General features: G+C 53.5%; 3 protein-coding genes across 3 annotated transcripts; 1 reads left to right on the forward strand and 2 right to left on the reverse strand.

The window, feature by feature from the left end:
• Window positions 1-1,258: 1,258 nt before the first annotated feature.
• LOC116880380 (sororin-like) lies at window positions 1,259-7,803 on the reverse strand. Its single transcript, XM_032879423.1, has 6 exons — window positions 7,556-7,803; window positions 7,256-7,350; window positions 7,113-7,178; window positions 6,998-7,033; window positions 2,873-3,310; window positions 1,259-2,703 (listed from the first exon to the last, which is right to left on the reverse strand). The coding sequence occupies exons 1-6, from the start codon at window positions 7,599-7,601 to the stop codon at window positions 2,623-2,625; spliced, it is 762 nt and encodes a 253-aa protein (XP_032735314.1). The 5' UTR covers window positions 7,602-7,803; the 3' UTR covers window positions 1,259-2,622.
• Window positions 7,804-7,820: 17 nt separating this feature from the next.
• Window positions 7,821-11,774, forward strand: ZFPL1 (zinc finger protein like 1). The gene is made up of 8 exons (XM_032879422.1): window positions 7,821-7,973; window positions 8,336-8,445; window positions 8,740-8,851; window positions 10,021-10,214; window positions 10,331-10,403; window positions 10,477-10,623; window positions 10,841-10,964; window positions 11,470-11,774. Exons 2-8 carry the CDS (start codon window positions 8,344-8,346, stop codon window positions 11,654-11,656), a joined length of 939 nt encoding a protein of 312 aa, XP_032735313.1. The 5' UTR covers window positions 7,821-7,973; window positions 8,336-8,343; the 3' UTR covers window positions 11,657-11,774.
• Window positions 11,775-11,899: 125 nt separating this feature from the next.
• On the reverse strand, window positions 11,900-12,695 carry TMEM262 (transmembrane protein 262). The gene is made up of 3 exons (XM_032879424.1): window positions 12,359-12,695; window positions 12,154-12,253; window positions 11,900-12,046 (listed from the first exon to the last, which is right to left on the reverse strand). Exons 1-3 carry the CDS (start codon window positions 12,530-12,532, stop codon window positions 11,970-11,972), a joined length of 351 nt encoding a protein of 116 aa, XP_032735315.1. The 5' UTR covers window positions 12,533-12,695; the 3' UTR covers window positions 11,900-11,969.
• Between the last annotated feature and the right edge of the window lie 3,264 nt (window positions 12,696-15,959).

Genomic DNA, 15,959 nt, shown 5'->3' on the forward strand with positions numbered 1-15,959 from the left:
GCTCGTGGATGATCTGAGTTTGAGAGGACTTCTGATTCAAAGGGTAGTCTTAGATTCTGGTTCAGAGCTCGGGAAGAAGGTATGGGATGGAGATCAAGCCTGGCCATGAATGAACAAGAAGGCAGCCCAGAGAGCCTGTCCTCATCTGGCGAGAGCCAGCAGGCTGGAAAGAGGGCCCCGGATTGAACCTGGGTGCCCTGAAATTTTAGGGGAAGTCAAGATAGAGGGCCCAGCAGTGCCATGGCACTGAAAGGGGTGAAAGGGGTGTTCTCAGCCAGGCAGAGTGTGGTGGAGACCGGAGCCTGTCACTTGGGTCATCATGGGGTTGCTGGTTGCTTCTGCCGGAGAAGGGAACGGGGCGGCGATGACACTCACAGTAAGTGGGACAGAAGCAGAGAGCCACCGAACATTCTTTCAAACAGCTTAGCCCTAAAAGGAATAATGGTAGTAGTTAAAAACAGACGCTGGTCGACTTTTTGGTGGTTGTTTTTACCATAATGAACAGAAGACTGTTCGGGACTGAGCAAGGTCCGAGAGATGAGAACTGAATCAAAAGACAAAGTGGGAAATTGGTCTTGAAAGGAGAGGACTGCTCTCCTGGGGGCCAGGGGTAGAAGCGGGGGTTGGGGAGGCTGTAGGGAGAATTTGAAGCTTTCAAGAACTTAATCTGTTTTAAGGACTAGGAGGCAAGGACAAGTGTAACAAGGTGGGAGGGATGCTAGTTTGTGGCACCTGCCACAAGCTGCACATTCGTCTCTGGGCCTCCTTGAGCCTCTCCTTGGGCCGAGGGGGAGAATTCCCAGGAACCTAGATCTCTGACTAGCTCCCCGGGAGGCTCCGGGTGCCTAGTGCTGTAGAGCACACAGGGCTGGGCCAGGGGGGAGGAGCTGGCTTGCAGGGGAAAAGGGCTGGACCTTGTGGGGTTGGGGTCTCCAGGCAGAGTGAGGCTCTCAGCAGCCCCACCCCAGGACCAGCGGCTTTCCTCCTGGGACAGGAAGGGCTGGGGCTCCCTGGAGGCCTCCTTTGCAAGCAGCCCTACCTTGGAGGAGCAGCTGGGACTGCACGGAAAAAACCCCATGTGAAGGCCAAGCAGTGATCACGGGGCTACTGGGGGCCAGGCTGGCGATCTCCCGTACAAGGGGACAAGCCTGGTGACACAGCCCAAAGAAGGGTTGGCTTCCTGCACCTCCCACCTTCGCCTCTGCCTCCATAAAACAACAGTCTCAAATAGGCAGAAACTTTTTAATCAGGGTTTTTTTTTTTTTTTTATTCAAACAACAACAGCAACACAGTTTTTCCCTACACCCCACAGTCTTAATTTCTCAGGGACAGAGACAATTTGCCATGATGACATCAACTCCACACCACCTGGTGACTCCTTACTCTGCAGGACTAAGACACTTCCCAGCAGCTCTGCCCCACCAGCCAGGGAGGACAAGAATTCTTTAGCTGTCCAGCTCAGGGGCATCTGGGCTGCCCTGGCAGTGGGGCTTGCTTGGGGCAGGGAGGTCTGGCAAATCACAAAGTGTTGAACAAGTAGCCCAGGGCTCCCAGGCCCTGCAAGGGCTTTTGTTAGCACCCTCCAAGTGTGGCCCGGAGTCTCAGGTCCCCTAACCAAGCATGAGTGCATCCTCCCCGATATTCTCCCCACCAGCCCTGACACGCTCCTCTCAGCCTCTACTGCCATGACCCTGGAAATGTCAAAACATGCACCAGCGAGCCGTAACTGCAAAGCTAGCAGGTCTAGCACAAGGGGGAGGAACATACAACCCTGTTTTCCCCTCTAAGGGGGAGGAGCCTCTGTGCACTTTGTTTTGTAATAGGTGTGTGTGACAAGTGGGGCACCTCCCGCCACCACCCCTTTCCTGGCCCTGCGCAGGTGTCTGGTCCAGAGGCCTGGGCCTCAGTTTCCGGGATCTGACGGCCACACTGGGAAATGCACCCTCTTTACCCCAAGCAGCCTGTGCTCCTCCCGCCTGGCATTTAACCGAACATGTCAGCAGCAGGGCAGAGCGATTAAACACAGCATCTCTGAGCAAATACTTCTGGTCTGAGACCCAACCAAGGTTTCCCCACCTCCTTCAAAATGTAAAATTCTACAGCGTCCAGTGTCTTCTTCTCACAGGTTAAACTCTTCCCAACCCATGAATTCTCTCCTGGACCATCTACAGAATCTGAGAGCCTCTTTACATAGATGGGCTTGTGGCTGGGAACCAGGCCACCGGGCCTCTGGGCTGGCGCAGAGCAGCTGCGTTTCCCAACCACAGCCCTGGTCCCCGCTCACCTGCAGTCCCGGCCCTTTCCCCTCCTCCGGCTGAGCCAGCAGCTCCTACTCCCTAGTGTGCGGCCCAGCTGTAAAACGGCAAGACTCCACTGGGAGGCAGGGGGAGGCTGCGGGGGGTTCAGACCAGACACAGGACAGCAGAGCGTGGCCAGGCCCAGCAAGCCCCATTTCCTGAGATGGCTGTTGTCACCGCCCCAGCCCCCTGAGGAACACAGGCCTCGCATAGTAGCCGCTTATGTACATGGAACAAGGCCAGAGGAGGGGACCCCAAGTGTCTTCTCCACAGGGAGGAGCTATGTACAGGGGTGGGGAGAGGATGGCCAGGGACTCCCGACATCTCATTCAACCAGGAGATCAAACTGCTCAGCAGCTTCAAACTCCGCGTTCATGGCCGCGGCCCATTCATCCAGCTCCGATTTCTAGGTGGAGAGAAAAAGGGGCAGGTGAGGAGGATGGGGGAAGGGGGGGTGCTGGCCAGAGCACACGTACCCAGACCCTGCAGGCACTGAGCCCCAGGCTGGCCCAAGTCCTGGTGGCCTCCGGGCACATCTGGGGCAACAGTGGGGGAAAGCCCTGGCCCTCACTCACCAGGACCTCGGGCACCTTTCTCTTCTTGCGTTTCTCCTTCACGGCCGGCGGCGAGATTCCGGGCAGAGTCGTATCTGGGGCCCAGGGCTTCACAGGGACCCTGGGGGCTTCGGTTAACTTGGAACACACCACAGGCGAGACCTGGGCCAGGTCTTCTGACCCCAACAGCCCCTCGAAACCAAAGCAAGACCGGCGGCCCGGGGTGGAGGTAGAGGTGGAGCCGAAGGTCTCCAGGCGGCTGTAGGATCGCCTGACCTTCTTAGACATTTCCAAGTCTCTGGCATCCAGCTCTCCTTCCCTGGAGCTGGACTCAGCGTTCAGGGGGCAGAGCACTGGGGTGGTGGTGGGCGTGGCAGGAATTCCACATGCCTTGAAGTGGTCCTCCTTTGCAGGCTCCTTGCTGGGAGGGTTGTTTTCCTTCTCCAAGAAAAAAGCAATCTGCACCGGGCCAGAAGAGAGAACACCTCCTTGTTAGTTAGCTGTAATACTTACTTCCAGAAAGGTCTGAGGAGATTCAGGGTGAAAAAACTCATAGGACATTTTCAAAAGGAAAACACAAGACAAGTCAGGCACCAAGTCGGACCTTGAGACAGATTTGGGGACGGGAAGAAAAGAAGAATCTGTCCTCACTTCTGAGTCCACTTTGGTAATGCAAGACTTCTCACCACCAGATGTTACCAGCTCTGCCTCCCAACAAAAACCGACCAGAATCTAGTCACCCCTACTGACCAAAGCCCCCATCACGTCATCTAGACCAGTTCGACAAGCTCCTGACGCCTCTGCCTGCTTCCACCTGGACCCTCTGGTCCATGTGTCACACAGCTAGCAATGGTTTTCCTAATACATCCATCTGGTCAACGAGTACCTCCCGGTCACCCGCCCAGTTCCGAGTACTTTCTCGGCACTGGGAGAATGGTCAGGAATAAAACAGAGAAAGCCATGTCTCCATGGAGCTTCCACTCTGGCGGGGGCAAAACGGGTAATGAACAGGTAAAAGTCATGCAGCACATTAGAAGTGTTAAGTGCTTTGGAAAAAAAACAGAACAGGATAGCACCAGGGGTGAACTGGGATTTTAAGTAGGTCAAGGTCAACGTAGGCCCCACTGGGGAGCTGTGTGAGCTAGAACTTCAGGGAGGTGAGGGAGTGAGTCACATGGAGGCCAAGTGTTGTAGACAGAGGGAACAGAGGTGCCAAAGTCCTGAGGTACAGGTGCACAGGGAAAGGTAAAGGAACAAGGCCAGGGTGGCTGAGAGAGAGAAGTGAGGAGAGGAACTGAAGATGGGGTTCGAGAGGTGATGGGGGTCACTAGAGGGCTGTCTGTAGGACGTTGGAAGGGGAGGGCCATGGAAACCCTTGCTCTGAGACCCAGGGAGCTACGGCAAGGTTACGAACGGGAAAAAGCCCAATCTCATATGCTTATTAATCTCATAAGGGTGCCTGGGGGGGCTCAGTCGTTAAGCGTCTGCCTTTGGCTCAGGTCATGATTCCAGGGTCCTGGGATCGAGCCCTGCCTCGGGCCGGAAGCCTGCTTCTCCTTCTTCTGCTCTCCCTGCTTGTGTTCCCTCTCTTACTGTGTTTCCCTCAGTCAAATCAGTAAATAGAATCTTAAACAAAAAAAACAAACAAATAAAAAAGAGGTTCAAGTGTTTGCTCCTTAAAATTCCACTCTTGGCTCAAATACTGCTTCCTCAGAGAAGCCGTTTCTTACCACAGAATAGGGAGCAGCCCTGCTACCCTGCTCTTTACTCCTGGCCCAACAACCTCTCTTATACACCGGTCACCTATCACCCCAACGAGAACACGAACTTCCTGGGAGCAGGGGTCTTCATCTGTCCGTTGGACCCGGCCTCCGGCCAGCACCTTCCGCAGAGCCCTGCGTGGAACAGGTGTTCGATACATTAATGGACCCCAAACGCAGCACTGAGCTTTCTGGCAGCCAAGACACAGTAGGAAACAGGATAAATGCAGTCACTCTTGGGGTCTAACAGAAGGAATAGCATTGATTATTGAGAGAGACTCTTCCTAGCTACAAGCACAGGCAATTGGAGTCTTAGTAACGAGTCTGAGTAAAAGGGATGCTGCCCAAAATGGGGGTTAGCCCTGATGACTCCTTCCTCATCCCCGACAGTAAGCGCTTGCACAAGTTCTTGTTGCTTCTCTTGCTCCATCTCATCAATCTATCGTTCGACCCACAAGAACGAGTGATTACAAGGGAGGCACAAGTCGCTGCCCGCGGGACAACACGCAGACATTCAGATGTGGAGAAGGCCTAAGGAGAACTACATGGAGAAATAGGACACAAGTGGTGTGTGTGACGGGGCACAAGTGGAAAGGGAAGCCTTCTGGAAGGTGTCCTTTCAGCGCAGTACTGTGTGATGGGAAGGTCATGTGATGAGAGGAGGGACAGAGCACCACTCTGCCCTCACCTTACTTCAGGCCTCCGCCATCTCGCTGCAGGATTCTTGGCAAGCCTTCCTACCTGGTCTTGCGGTCCCTGGCAGGCTATTTCCACCTCAGTCTCCACCCAGACCCCAGAGAGATTTTTTTCCCGAAACACTCAAGCATACCTTAGTGACTACCTGGCCCCAGGGCTAGCTGGTCTGGGTTAGGTGCCTTCATAGCATCTAGTACTTTTCTTACTGCAGTCCTCGGCATGCGGCTGTTATCACTTGTTCACCTTCCCCCCCATCCCTAAAAGGTAGCTAGCATTTCTCACTTACATTTTCAGGCACACGTTTTCTATTCACGAAACATCCTTAATTACTTCTGCTAAAACAGTAAAAATGCTGTACACGTATCTTACAACAACCTGTTCTCACAAATTGAGGAGACGGGACTAGAGAGAAGTCAGCTCTCATAGGAAAACAGTGGGGGAACATCAGGACATCGAGACCTAAATGTATGAAATCCGCAAGGAAGTGAGCAAGACTGGCAATGCATGTGAGTCTCTAGAGGCAAACTGTTTCAAAATACAGATGCTTCCCGACCCTTAAGTGACGGTTTCACTTAAGAAGTTTTTCAGTGTTACGGGCGCCTGGGTGGCTCAGTGGGTTAATCCTCTGCCTTCAGCTCAGGTCATGATCCCAGGGTCCTGGGATCGAGCCCCGCATCGGGCTCTCTGCTCAGCGGGAAGCCTGCTTCCTCCTCTCTCTCTCTCTGCCTGCCTACTTGTGATCTCTCTGTCAAATAAATAAATAAAATCTTAAAAAAAAAAAAAAAAAGAAGTTTTTCAGTGTTAGAGTGGAGCAAAACTGATAGGCATTCACTAGAAATCATACTTCGAATTTTGATCTTTTCCCAGGCTGGTGATACGTGGTAAGATCCTCTCTTGTGATGCTGGCAATGGCAGGAAGCTGTGGCTCCCGGTCAGCCATGCTATCACGTGGGTAAACAACTGATAAATTTATACCCATTCCATTGCTCGCTTTCAGTACAGTATTCAAGAAAATAAAAGATATTTAGCTCTTCATTATGAACGGGCTTTGTATTAGATAACTTGCCCATCTGCACTCGAACGTTGGTGTTCTGAACACATTAAAGGCATGCTAAGCCAAATTAAGATGTTTGATAGATTTGGCGTATTAAAGGGATTTTTGTTTTGTAATAGTTTCAACTTATGATAGGTTTACCAGGATGTAACTTCAGTCCTAACTGGAGAAAGAGCTTTTTTTTTTTTTTTTTTTTTAATGTTATGTTAGTCACCATCATTAGTTTCCGATGTTGTGTTCCATGATTTACTGTTTGCGTCTGACACCCAGCGCTCCATGCCACAGGTGCCCTCCTTAATACCCATCACCGGGCTAACCCATCCCCTCACCCCCTTCCCCTCAGTTTGTTTCTCGGAGTCCATAGTCTCTCATGGATGATCTCCCCCTCTGAACCCCTCTCTTCATTTCCCCTTCCTTCTCCTAGTGTCGTCTGTGCTATTTCTTATGTCCCATAAATGAGTGAAACCATATGATAATTGACTTTCTCTGCTTGACTTATTTCATTCAGCATAATCTCTGGAGGAAGATCTGTACCTCAAAACTGCTCCCTAGGCAGATGTGAGCAGCCAGTATGTCCTGCCCCATCTCTAGGGTGCCCTGGATTCCATTCCACTAAGCAGATAAAAATGAACTCACCCTTGGGCTCCTTCGAGGTGTGTGGACAGGCGGCACCTGTGGAGAAAATAATAACTGATAACATAGCCAACCCCAATTTTGGCTCTCAACCCACAACCCTTCTCTTAGTCCTCACCTCTACAGAATGCGCTACGATCTTCTTTAAAACGATGGGCTTTCTGACTGGAGCCGCATGGGGTGCCTAGAAAAGAGGAGTGAGTATGAGTTCCACATCAGCCCAGCGGCCTCCGGGGCAGAAACGAGGAAGCAGGGGCTCACCTTGGGCCAGATTTCAGGGAGGGTGCTCTGGAGATCAGGGCCTGATTTCCGCTGGGACCTCCGCAGAGACTGAGTAGGAGATGGGGCCCCCGGCCCTGGGAAGGGAAAAAAAGTTAGGAGGTAGGGGAAGACTCTAGGCCTCAGAGTCTGGAGAACAGGATCAGGAGTGAGCGAGAGAAGGTTCCCAAACAAGCTGCTTCCCGGGGAGTGAGCCTCCTAGAGCGGTGGGGGGAGGGACTCCTCGTGGGACTCCTTCCCTCAAACGGCTCGGCCCCACGCTCCCGCGCGCCTTCCGCTCACCGGAGCGCTGGGCGGCTCCTCCGGACCGCGTTCGCCTCTCGGACATGTTAGCCTTGGTCTCAACCCTCGCCGCCGTCTCCGCCGCCGGGGCTCGCGCCAACCCGGAGGGTCGACGGAGACCTAAACGTTCGAATTACCCGCCCTGCCTGGAGGAAGCGGAAGTGACGTAAGGCGGGCGGGCCGCTGTATTCCTCTCACCGCTCCTCGGGCTTCACGTCTAGCGTCAGCAGGGGCGGGGCCAGCGACACGCTGGCGTCATCAGCGCGCGCCGCACCCGGAAGAGACGTGGCAGCGGAGGGATAATCGGAGCGGCCCGAGGTAGAGCGCGCGGAGCGGGAGGTCGGCTGGGCGCGGTGTCTCTCCTTCCGCGCCTCGGGCCAGCGCTCGCGCCCGTCGGCACCGGTGCGGCGGTCAATCGGTAAACACGGGGCGGGGGCGGGGTGGGGGGGGGAGAAACCTGTGTTGAAGGTGGGGGCGGAGCTTGGAGGGGGTGGGGCTCAGGCGGAGCCCCTGGGGGCGGGGCTGGTGGTATCTGAGGCTCGCCGGTGGAGGGACCTGGCCGGGGGCGGGAGCCAGGAGGAATGAGGAGGGGGTCACCGCAGGCGGGATTCGTTCGGGGGGCGTGGCCCGGAATGTAGAGGGGCAGTAGGCAGGAACTGGGGGTTGGGGCGATTATGAGAGATGTTTAGGGGAGTTAAGAGTGGAAACGATCTGGGCTTGTGAGTTCGTCGTGGCGGACATCGGAACCTGGCTCTTTGTCAACTCAGACCCCTTCCTCAGGGTCGAATATGGGACTTTGCAAGTGCCCCAAGAGGAAGGTGACCAATCTGTTTTGCTTCGAACACCGGGTCAACGTCTGCGAGCACTGCCTGGTAGCCAATCACGCCAAGGTGGGGCCTTCAGGGGAGGGGCTGAGCAGGGCAGTGGGTGGGCAGGCAGGATTGGTTTCCTCCAACTCCGTGAAGGGCTAGGGGTTGGCATGAAGCTCCAGGAGGGCAGGAACTTGGTATCTTTTGTGCTCGGCTCTATCTCCAGCCCTTAAGACAGACTCTGGCACAGTGTGTGCTCAATAAATGTTTACTGATGGAACAAACGAAAGAATGATTCTCCTCTGTGATGAGAGAGACAAGCAGCTGGGCCTTGAGGAGATGGGCCCCCGTTGTGACCTCTCTCTCCCACTCCAGTGCATCGTCCAGTCCTATCTGCAGTGGCTCCAAGATAGTGACTACAATCCGAATTGCCGTCTGTGCAACATACCCCTCGCCAACCGGGAGACGACCCGCCTTGTCTGTTATGGTGAGGCCTGCCCAGCTTGGTGACCAGTTTCTGGGTCTTCTCTAAGCAGCAGGGCCATGAGATCTTCCCAGGCTTGGGAGGCTGGAGCCCCAAATTCTAGTCCTATGTTATTTACCTGCTGTGTGAGCTCATGCAAGTCATTTTCCCTTTATAGGCCTCTGTGTTTTTCCCTAAAAATTAAAGCTCTTAATTTATTTCTTTCCCATTTTGAGGGTTGAGTGAGAGCCAGTCCAACTTGTGGGTATCATTTTGGCTGTAAGCAGTAGCTGGCTGGACCAGCAGGGAGCTGAAGGCAGGAGGCTTTTGGACATTTGGGATCTGCTGTTCATTCCAATTAAACAGGAAGGGAGTTTCTCACAGTACATTCAGCCAAAAGAAGTTGGCACTCACATGTTCCATGACCTTGACCTGACGCTGGTGTAAGAAGCTTAACTCCACTTTTTGAAGGAGCTAGTGCAAAAGAGTTCCATGTGTGTGTTTCTCAGTGTGATGAGTGTGTGGGCATATGCACATGAATTTAATGTGTTATGACTTTACGTGTGGTAGTGTCTTCGTACCTGCAGGTGAATGAATGGGGAAATGCATGTGCACGTATGAACACAAGTGTGTTGGGAGGTTGCAGGAGAGTGTGTGGGTGACAGTGCTTGAGTTTTCAGCAAACGTGAATGTATAGGCGTGTACGTGTGGGAATCAGTGTGTCCCCAAGTATAGATGCAGGGGATGGTACTTGTGTTTGATTGTAGGTGTACAAGCATGTGTGTGTATGTGCTCGTGAGCATACGTGTACCTCTGTGTGTCTAGGAACTTTTTCTGAAACTGTTCTTGATTAGCTGTTAGCCCAAGGAGCTTGTGATGAATGTGTGTTCAGAGAGGACTCACTTTAAGGGTCGCTGACGTCTTCTTCACACCTTAGTGGGCTTTTCCCTTCTATTGCGCTGGGGATCTTGCTAGCATCTTGTTGACTGGGTCAAGTAATGGTGGCCAAGAAGGCCACATGCTTAGGGAACACTGTTGAAATGGACCTGAGCGAGGACAGGAAGGAGAAGGCTGTGGGCTTATGTGCGTGGGTGTGCATACGTCCGTGTAGCAGGCTAGGGGCTGTTGCTGGGCTAGATGTCCTAAGTGTCTTCTTCCTCATGCCTCTCTTCTCCTGTTTCATGGGCCCTAAGACCTCTTCCACTGGGCCTGCCTCAATGAACGTGCTGCCCAGCTACCCCGAAACACAGCGCCTGCTGGCTACCAGTGTCCCACCTGCAATGGCCCCATCTTCCCCTCAAGCAACCTGGCTGGCCCTGTGGCTTCCGCACTGAGAGAGAAGCTGGCCACGGTCAACTGGGCCCGGGCAGGACTGGGCCTTCCTCTGGTGAGAACCTGTCTGTCTGTCTGTCTGACTGAGCATCTGCCCTAGGTCCCACCTGGGACAGATGGGTGGGTAGGGACAGCCCCGGGCCGGCTGGTGACACAGGTTCCTTCCTGCAGATCGATGAGGTGGTGAGCCCGGAACCCGAGCCCCTCAACACCTCTGACTTCTCTGACTGGTCTAGCTTTAATGGTAAGTGGCGGTCTGCACTGCCTTTGGAAGCCCTTGCCCCCCTGCTCTGCTGACCGCTCCCTTCTTGCCACAGCCAATGGTACTGCTGAACAGGAGGAGATAATCAGCGCTTCCGCTGCCCCATCGTTCTACAGCCAAGTCCCCCGGCCCCCCGCTTCCCCGAGCCGGCCCGAGCAGCACACAGTGATTCACATGGGCAATCCTGAGCCCTTGACTCACGGTGAGCCAGAGAATTGTATGGTCTAGGGGAGAATAGAAAGGGAATGGGCCACCCTGGGGGGGCCCCCCTCCTCTCTCTGACAAAGGCATGACCTCTCCACAATTCTGAGATGCTCTGTTGGGCTGAGAGGGCAAGGAATTCCTGCCCTCCCCACTCCCCACCCTGCTGCGGGCCAATTTCACTGAGCCTGTGGATACCGGTGGCTCTGCCCCTGCAGCCTCAGCCCCGAGGAAGGTGTATGATACACGGGATGATGACCGTTCACCAGGCCTCCATGGGGATTGTGATGACGACAAGTACCGTCGCCGGCCTGCTCTGGGCTGGCTGGCCCAGCTGCTCAGGTAGGCAGGGTCAGGTGGGCCCGGCTGCCAGAAAGGGGGAGGAGAGGAAGTGAGAGTTAGAGGCCCCAGGCATGATTGTTGATAGATAAGATGGGCTTCCATCTTATTGGGTAGATGGGTAACCACAGTACCTGGTGTTGGGCTGCTCAGGCCCCTGCTCAGCTCTGGGAGTCTTGAGTCTAGTCCACCGTAGGGCTCTTTCCTCGCCTGCTAGGTATCTGAGGCTTGAGGTTGGGCTCTTTGAGGCCCCTTCCTGCTCTGACAGCCCCTGAGCCTAGCGACTCTGATGTGCCTGACACGTTCTGGTTTGCAGAATGGTGGTTGCTTCCGCCGGTTGGAGCTGCACCATCTGCTGCGTAACAAGCAGGCATGGGGATAAGCTTGCACACTGGAAGCAGAAAGGCTTGGGGACAGTGGCACCAGGGCCAGAAGGCAGGCATCATGTCTGGGGTTCCTCTCCGGGCCGAGGGGCCCCTGACCTGACTTCCCCCTCGTCCCCCCCCAGGAGCCGGGCTGGGTCTCGTAAGCGGCCGCTGACCCTGCTGCAGCGGGCAGGGCTGCTGCTGCTCCTGGGGCTGCTGGGCTTTCTGGCCCTCCTCGCGCTCATGTCTCGCCTGGGCCGAGCCGCAGCTGACAGCGATCCCAACCTGGACCCCCTCATGAACCCTCACATCCGTGTGGGTCCCTCCTGAGCCCTCGCTGGGAGCCGGGCCAGCCTAGGACCTGGGGGCCTGAGGTAGGGCGGTCTAGGGACTTTCCTTCTGCTCCTCTTCTTCAAGCCTGAGACACTAAGATCCCAGGCCCAGTCCAGTCCAGTCCACGAGAGTGGCTGCTGGCTGGGCCTGGGGCCCTTGCAGGGCAAACGTTTGTCTTGACCTGCTTACCCTCAGTCTCCAGCCCCCCACCCTCCCCACAAAGGAGATGACAGGTGGAAATAAATGACAGACTTTATTAAAACACCGAAGCCGCCTTTTCCTTCCCCTTTCTCAGGCCAGTCCTCAGGCCTCAGTGGTTCTCCTGCCGGTACTGGATGGCCAGAAACTCAAGGGACAGGCGGTTGAAGAACATGACTCCGTTTAGGACTGGGCAGACGAGAGAGCCCCTATCAGCATTCCCTGCCCGCTCTCTGCCATGTCTGGGGATCCAGAGCTCCCCCTTCCCCTTCAGCACGACCCCCTCCCCCACTCACTCAGGATGGTCAGGGCAAAGCACCGAAGAAACTTGTCATCTGTCATCTCAGCGTAGAGTGATCCCATGGCGGCCCAGCAGATGCTGATCACCTGGGAGAACTGTAGGCCCCGTCCAGTGGGAGAGTGGCCCCTGAGACAACAGCGGGGCTTCCATCAGCCCCTGGGCCTCCCCCGACCAGCCCTTGAGCCCTGGCCCCAGGCTACCATCAGGACCACCGTGTATTGAAAGCTCATGCGGTCGTAGCGGTGGGTGACGTAGAAGTTGTGCACATCGCTGGCAAGGACTCCGAGGTGTATAAAGAAGATCATCAGGGCAGCGGCGGTGAGCACCATGCCTTGTGGGAAGAAGAGCACAGCTAGCCGGTCCACCCACCGCATCGTGGCGGCCGCATAGACGCGAGACCGACAGCGGAACCTGAGCAAGCCGGCCCCGTTCGGGAGCAGCAGCTAACCCTTCCGGGTCCCGAGTGCGTGGTCTGGAATTGTGGTGGGATGCTAGAACCACGAGGACATAGGGGGACAAGATTCTAGAATACAGGCTGATTCCAGTCAGTATGGGAGTGGTTCACAGGTGGCTGGGGGAGCTCTGGGTTATGGAAGGTCAGACAGAGGGCTGACGGTACAGACCAGCAGGAGTGTTGAGGAAGGAACGGCGTCCCTCACCATCCTGCCTGCGTGCATGCTTCATGTGCTCGTGCCCATCTGCTCACCGAGCCCCTCGATGGTTCCGCACAGGGGGCACTGTGGGCACATGTCTACAGAGGCAGGGCTCAGAATGTGGGAGGGCATGTCCTAGGTCCGTGGCAAGTCTAGACTAGGCCCTGGTTGTGTAGCTGGAGGGCACCCCCAGGTGAGGGGAGGCATGGGCTGAATGGCTCCAAGTTTTTGCACCATTCCCGAATGGGGAAGAACTAGGCGAAGGCAAGAGACAAGAGCTTGCCTGCAGCTGTCCTGGGGCCTTCGCCAATTCCCTCTCTTGGCATGGCCCAGAGAGCACCTGGCTTTTCCATCCTCCCTCAAAGGTCCGAGGACCTGATGCCAACCAGCTTAACCGTCTGCCACCTTCCGGCACTCAGCACTTTCACAGCCATCAGCCCCGTCCTTTCCAAGAGTCCCAGGTGAGGCTGGTGGCATAAATCCTATTTTGCACCCAAATCCGAGGTACAGAGAGGGAGTGTCAGCCCGGGCGCTCCTGGCCGATGAGTGAGGGACTCACTGTGGACTGAAATGAAGGTCCAGTTCTACCCGAGGCTGTGACTGACTGGGTAGGGACCCTTCCAAGCAACAAGAAAACATTTCCTCCATACATGGAAGAGAGGAAAACTCTAGAACTCACAAGTATCATCCAGAAAAATGGGCAGAAATGGTGTGGAGGGACATGAAACTCCCAGGGACTAGAGTAGAAGAAGGGTACTTGAATTTTGCCCCACCCCCGGCCTCCTTCTTCTCTGCCAGCCACAGAAGTTAGGTTCACAGTCAAGACCCAAAATGCCCTGCCATTTCCTTGCTTGCTTCCCAGTGTCATTAATCACCACAGTCCCTCAGACCCCACATTCTGACATAGGGGTGACTCACCCAATCCTCAGCCGTTGGCCCACTGTTGAAATCACTGCACCTCTAGTCTCATGTGACTACAAATAAACTTTCATATGTTAGGGCTTCTGGCTTAACGCCATTTAAAAGTTTAAGTAGCGTATGACTATGTTACTGTAAAAGACTTGGGTAACACACAAGCATACAGAGGAAAAGGCAATGACCTCCCTCCCACCACTCCTACCTACCTAACAGAGGTAATCCCCTCAACAGTTTGGTGAGTGGGCATCTCTTGGGTCCCTTTTTTTTTTTTTTAAAGAATTTATTTGACAGAGACCACGAGATAGGGACACAAGCAGGGGAATGGAAGAGGGAGAACTAGGCTTCCTGCTGAGCAGGGAGCCTGATGTGGGGCTTGATCCCAGGACCCCTGGATCATGACCTGAGTCAAAGGCAGACACTTAACCAACTGAGCCACCCAGCTGCCCCTCAAGTTATTTTTTCTACCAGTTATAAATGTTTTGTATTTCTCCTGGACAATACCTACTTGTAATATCAGCATCTGAACATGTAATGGTAAATAGCAACATCAAATGTTCGTTCCTATGAGTAACTAAACAAGGCCCTAGGAATGGCACCAGCTAGACATGCTATACTTTTGGGTCTTATTTATTTGACAGATCACAAGTAGGCAGAGAGGCAGGCAGAGAGAGGGGGAAGCAGGCTCCCCGCTGAGCAGAGATCCTGGGGCTTGATCCCAGGACCCTGAGATCATGACCTGAGCCTAAGGCAGAGGCTTAACCCACTGAGCCACCCAGGTGCCCTCTGACACTTTTTTTTTTTTAAGATTTTATCTATTTATTTGACAGAGATTACAAGTAGGCAGAGAGGCAGGCAGAGAGAGAGGAGGAAGCAGGCTCCCTGCTGAGCAGAGAGCCCAACGTGGGGCTCGATCTTAGGATCGTGAGATCACGACCCGAGCCGAGGGCAGAGGCTTTAACCCACTGAGCCACCCAGGCGCCCCTGACACCATATTTTTTAAAACAGCCTCTGAAAAAAACAAAACAAAAACAAAAACAAAAAAAAAAAAACAGCCTCTGAACATCCTTTGGAACATAAATGGAACATTTCTGAACACAGATTGCAGGGGTCAGCAAACTTTTTCTGTAACGGACCGGATAGTAAATCATTTAGGTTTTGGCTCCCATAGGTTGGTTGGTCTCTCTCTTTTCTAAGATTTTACTTATTTATTTTACAGAGACACAGCTTGAGAGGGAACACAAGCAGGGGAAGTGGGAGAGGGAGAAGCAGGCTTCCCGCTGAGCATGGAGCCTGATGAGGGGCTCCATCCCAGGACCCTGACCTTCAACCTAACAACTGAGCTACCCAGGAGCCCCCATAAAGTCTCTCTCACAACTACTCAACACCTCTTTTGTAATGCAAAACCAGGCATAGAAAATATGTAAACAAGGGGGCCTGACTGTTCAAATAAAATTATAGACACTGCCATAATTCATATACTTTCACATGATTTTCATATTTTATGAGAATTGTCTTAAACTGAGATAGACATATTACATTATTTTCAAGTGTACAATGTAATAATTTGATATTTGTATGTATTTTAAAAGGATCACAAGTCTAGTTAACATCTGTCACCCTACAAGTTACAATTGTTTTTCTCCTGATGAGAACTTTAAAGATCTACTCTGATTATATGAATGTTACAAATTTTTCACCTCATGAAATGTCATTTATATATTTTTTAACCATTAAAAACAAACAAAAAAAGCAACACACCAGTCCTAGCTCACAGGCCAAATGAAAACAGGTGGTGGGATGTGTTTGGCCTGCGGGACCCCTGCCAAAGAATGATTAAAAAAGGTGGTTGGTTACCATTCCATCACCCCGCCACCCCACCCCAGTCCCCGCCCCCGCCCCCGCCGCCAGCCAATCACAAGCAATGTTTCAAGGACCACCTCGATAAAGTCGTTTTCTCTATTAAAACTCATGCTTTCTCAATCTGAACTTCATTCCTGTCCGACTGAGCGCTGCATCTTGGTGAACACCTGCATTTTGACGAAATTGGATGCCTGAAAGTGACCCTCAACATCTCCATCAGCCCCTCACTCAGTATGGCCCACCAGTCCCTGACATCTGAAGAATTGGGCTTCTAAGCACGTATGTTGCGCTTGGGGACTTCAGGAAAAAAAAAAAAAAAAAAAAGAGAAAAGAAGGAGAAGAAGAAGCAGCAGCATTAGCAGCTAGAGGC

Source organism: Lontra canadensis, unplaced genomic scaffold (assembly GCF_010015895.1).
Source record: "Lontra canadensis isolate GAN:19392208 unplaced genomic scaffold, GSC_riverotter_1.0 scaffold66, whole genome shotgun sequence".
Lineage (NCBI taxonomy): Eukaryota > Metazoa > Chordata > Mammalia > Carnivora > Mustelidae > Lontra > Lontra canadensis.

Coding starts and splice junctions, on each gene's coding strand:
- LOC116880380 (XM_032879423.1), bottom strand. CDS start 7,601: ATGTCCGAGAGGCGAACGCGGTCCGGAGGAGCCGCCCAGCGCTCCG. Junction 7,179..7,255: donor TCCCTGAAATCTGGCCCAAG/GTGAGCCCCTGC, acceptor CCTCTTTTCTAG/GCACCCCATGCGGCTCCAGT. Junction 2,704..2,872: donor GAAAGGTGCCCGAGGTCCTG/GTGAGTGAGGGC, acceptor CTCTCCACCTAG/AAATCGGAGCTGGATGAATG.
- TMEM262 (XM_032879424.1), bottom strand. CDS start 12,532: ATGCGGTGGGTGGACCGGCTAGCTGTGCTCTTCTTCCCACAAGGCATG. Junction 12,254..12,358: donor AATACACGGTGGTCCTGATG/GTAGCCTGGGGC, acceptor CGGGGCCTACAG/TTCTCCCAGGTGATCAGCAT. Junction 12,047..12,153: donor CTTTGCCCTGACCATCCTGA/GTGAGTGGGGGA, acceptor TCGTCTGCCCAG/TCCTAAACGGAGTCATGTTC.
- ZFPL1 (XM_032879422.1), top strand. CDS start 8,344: ATGGGACTTTGCAAGTGCCCCAAGAGGAAGGTGACCAATCTGTTTTGC. Junction 8,852..10,020: donor GACCCGCCTTGTCTGTTATG/GTGAGGCCTGCC, acceptor ATGGGCCCTAAG/ACCTCTTCCACTGGGCCTGC. Junction 10,624..10,840: donor TCCTGAGCCCTTGACTCACG/GTGAGCCAGAGA, acceptor CTGCCCCTGCAG/CCTCAGCCCCGAGGAAGGTG.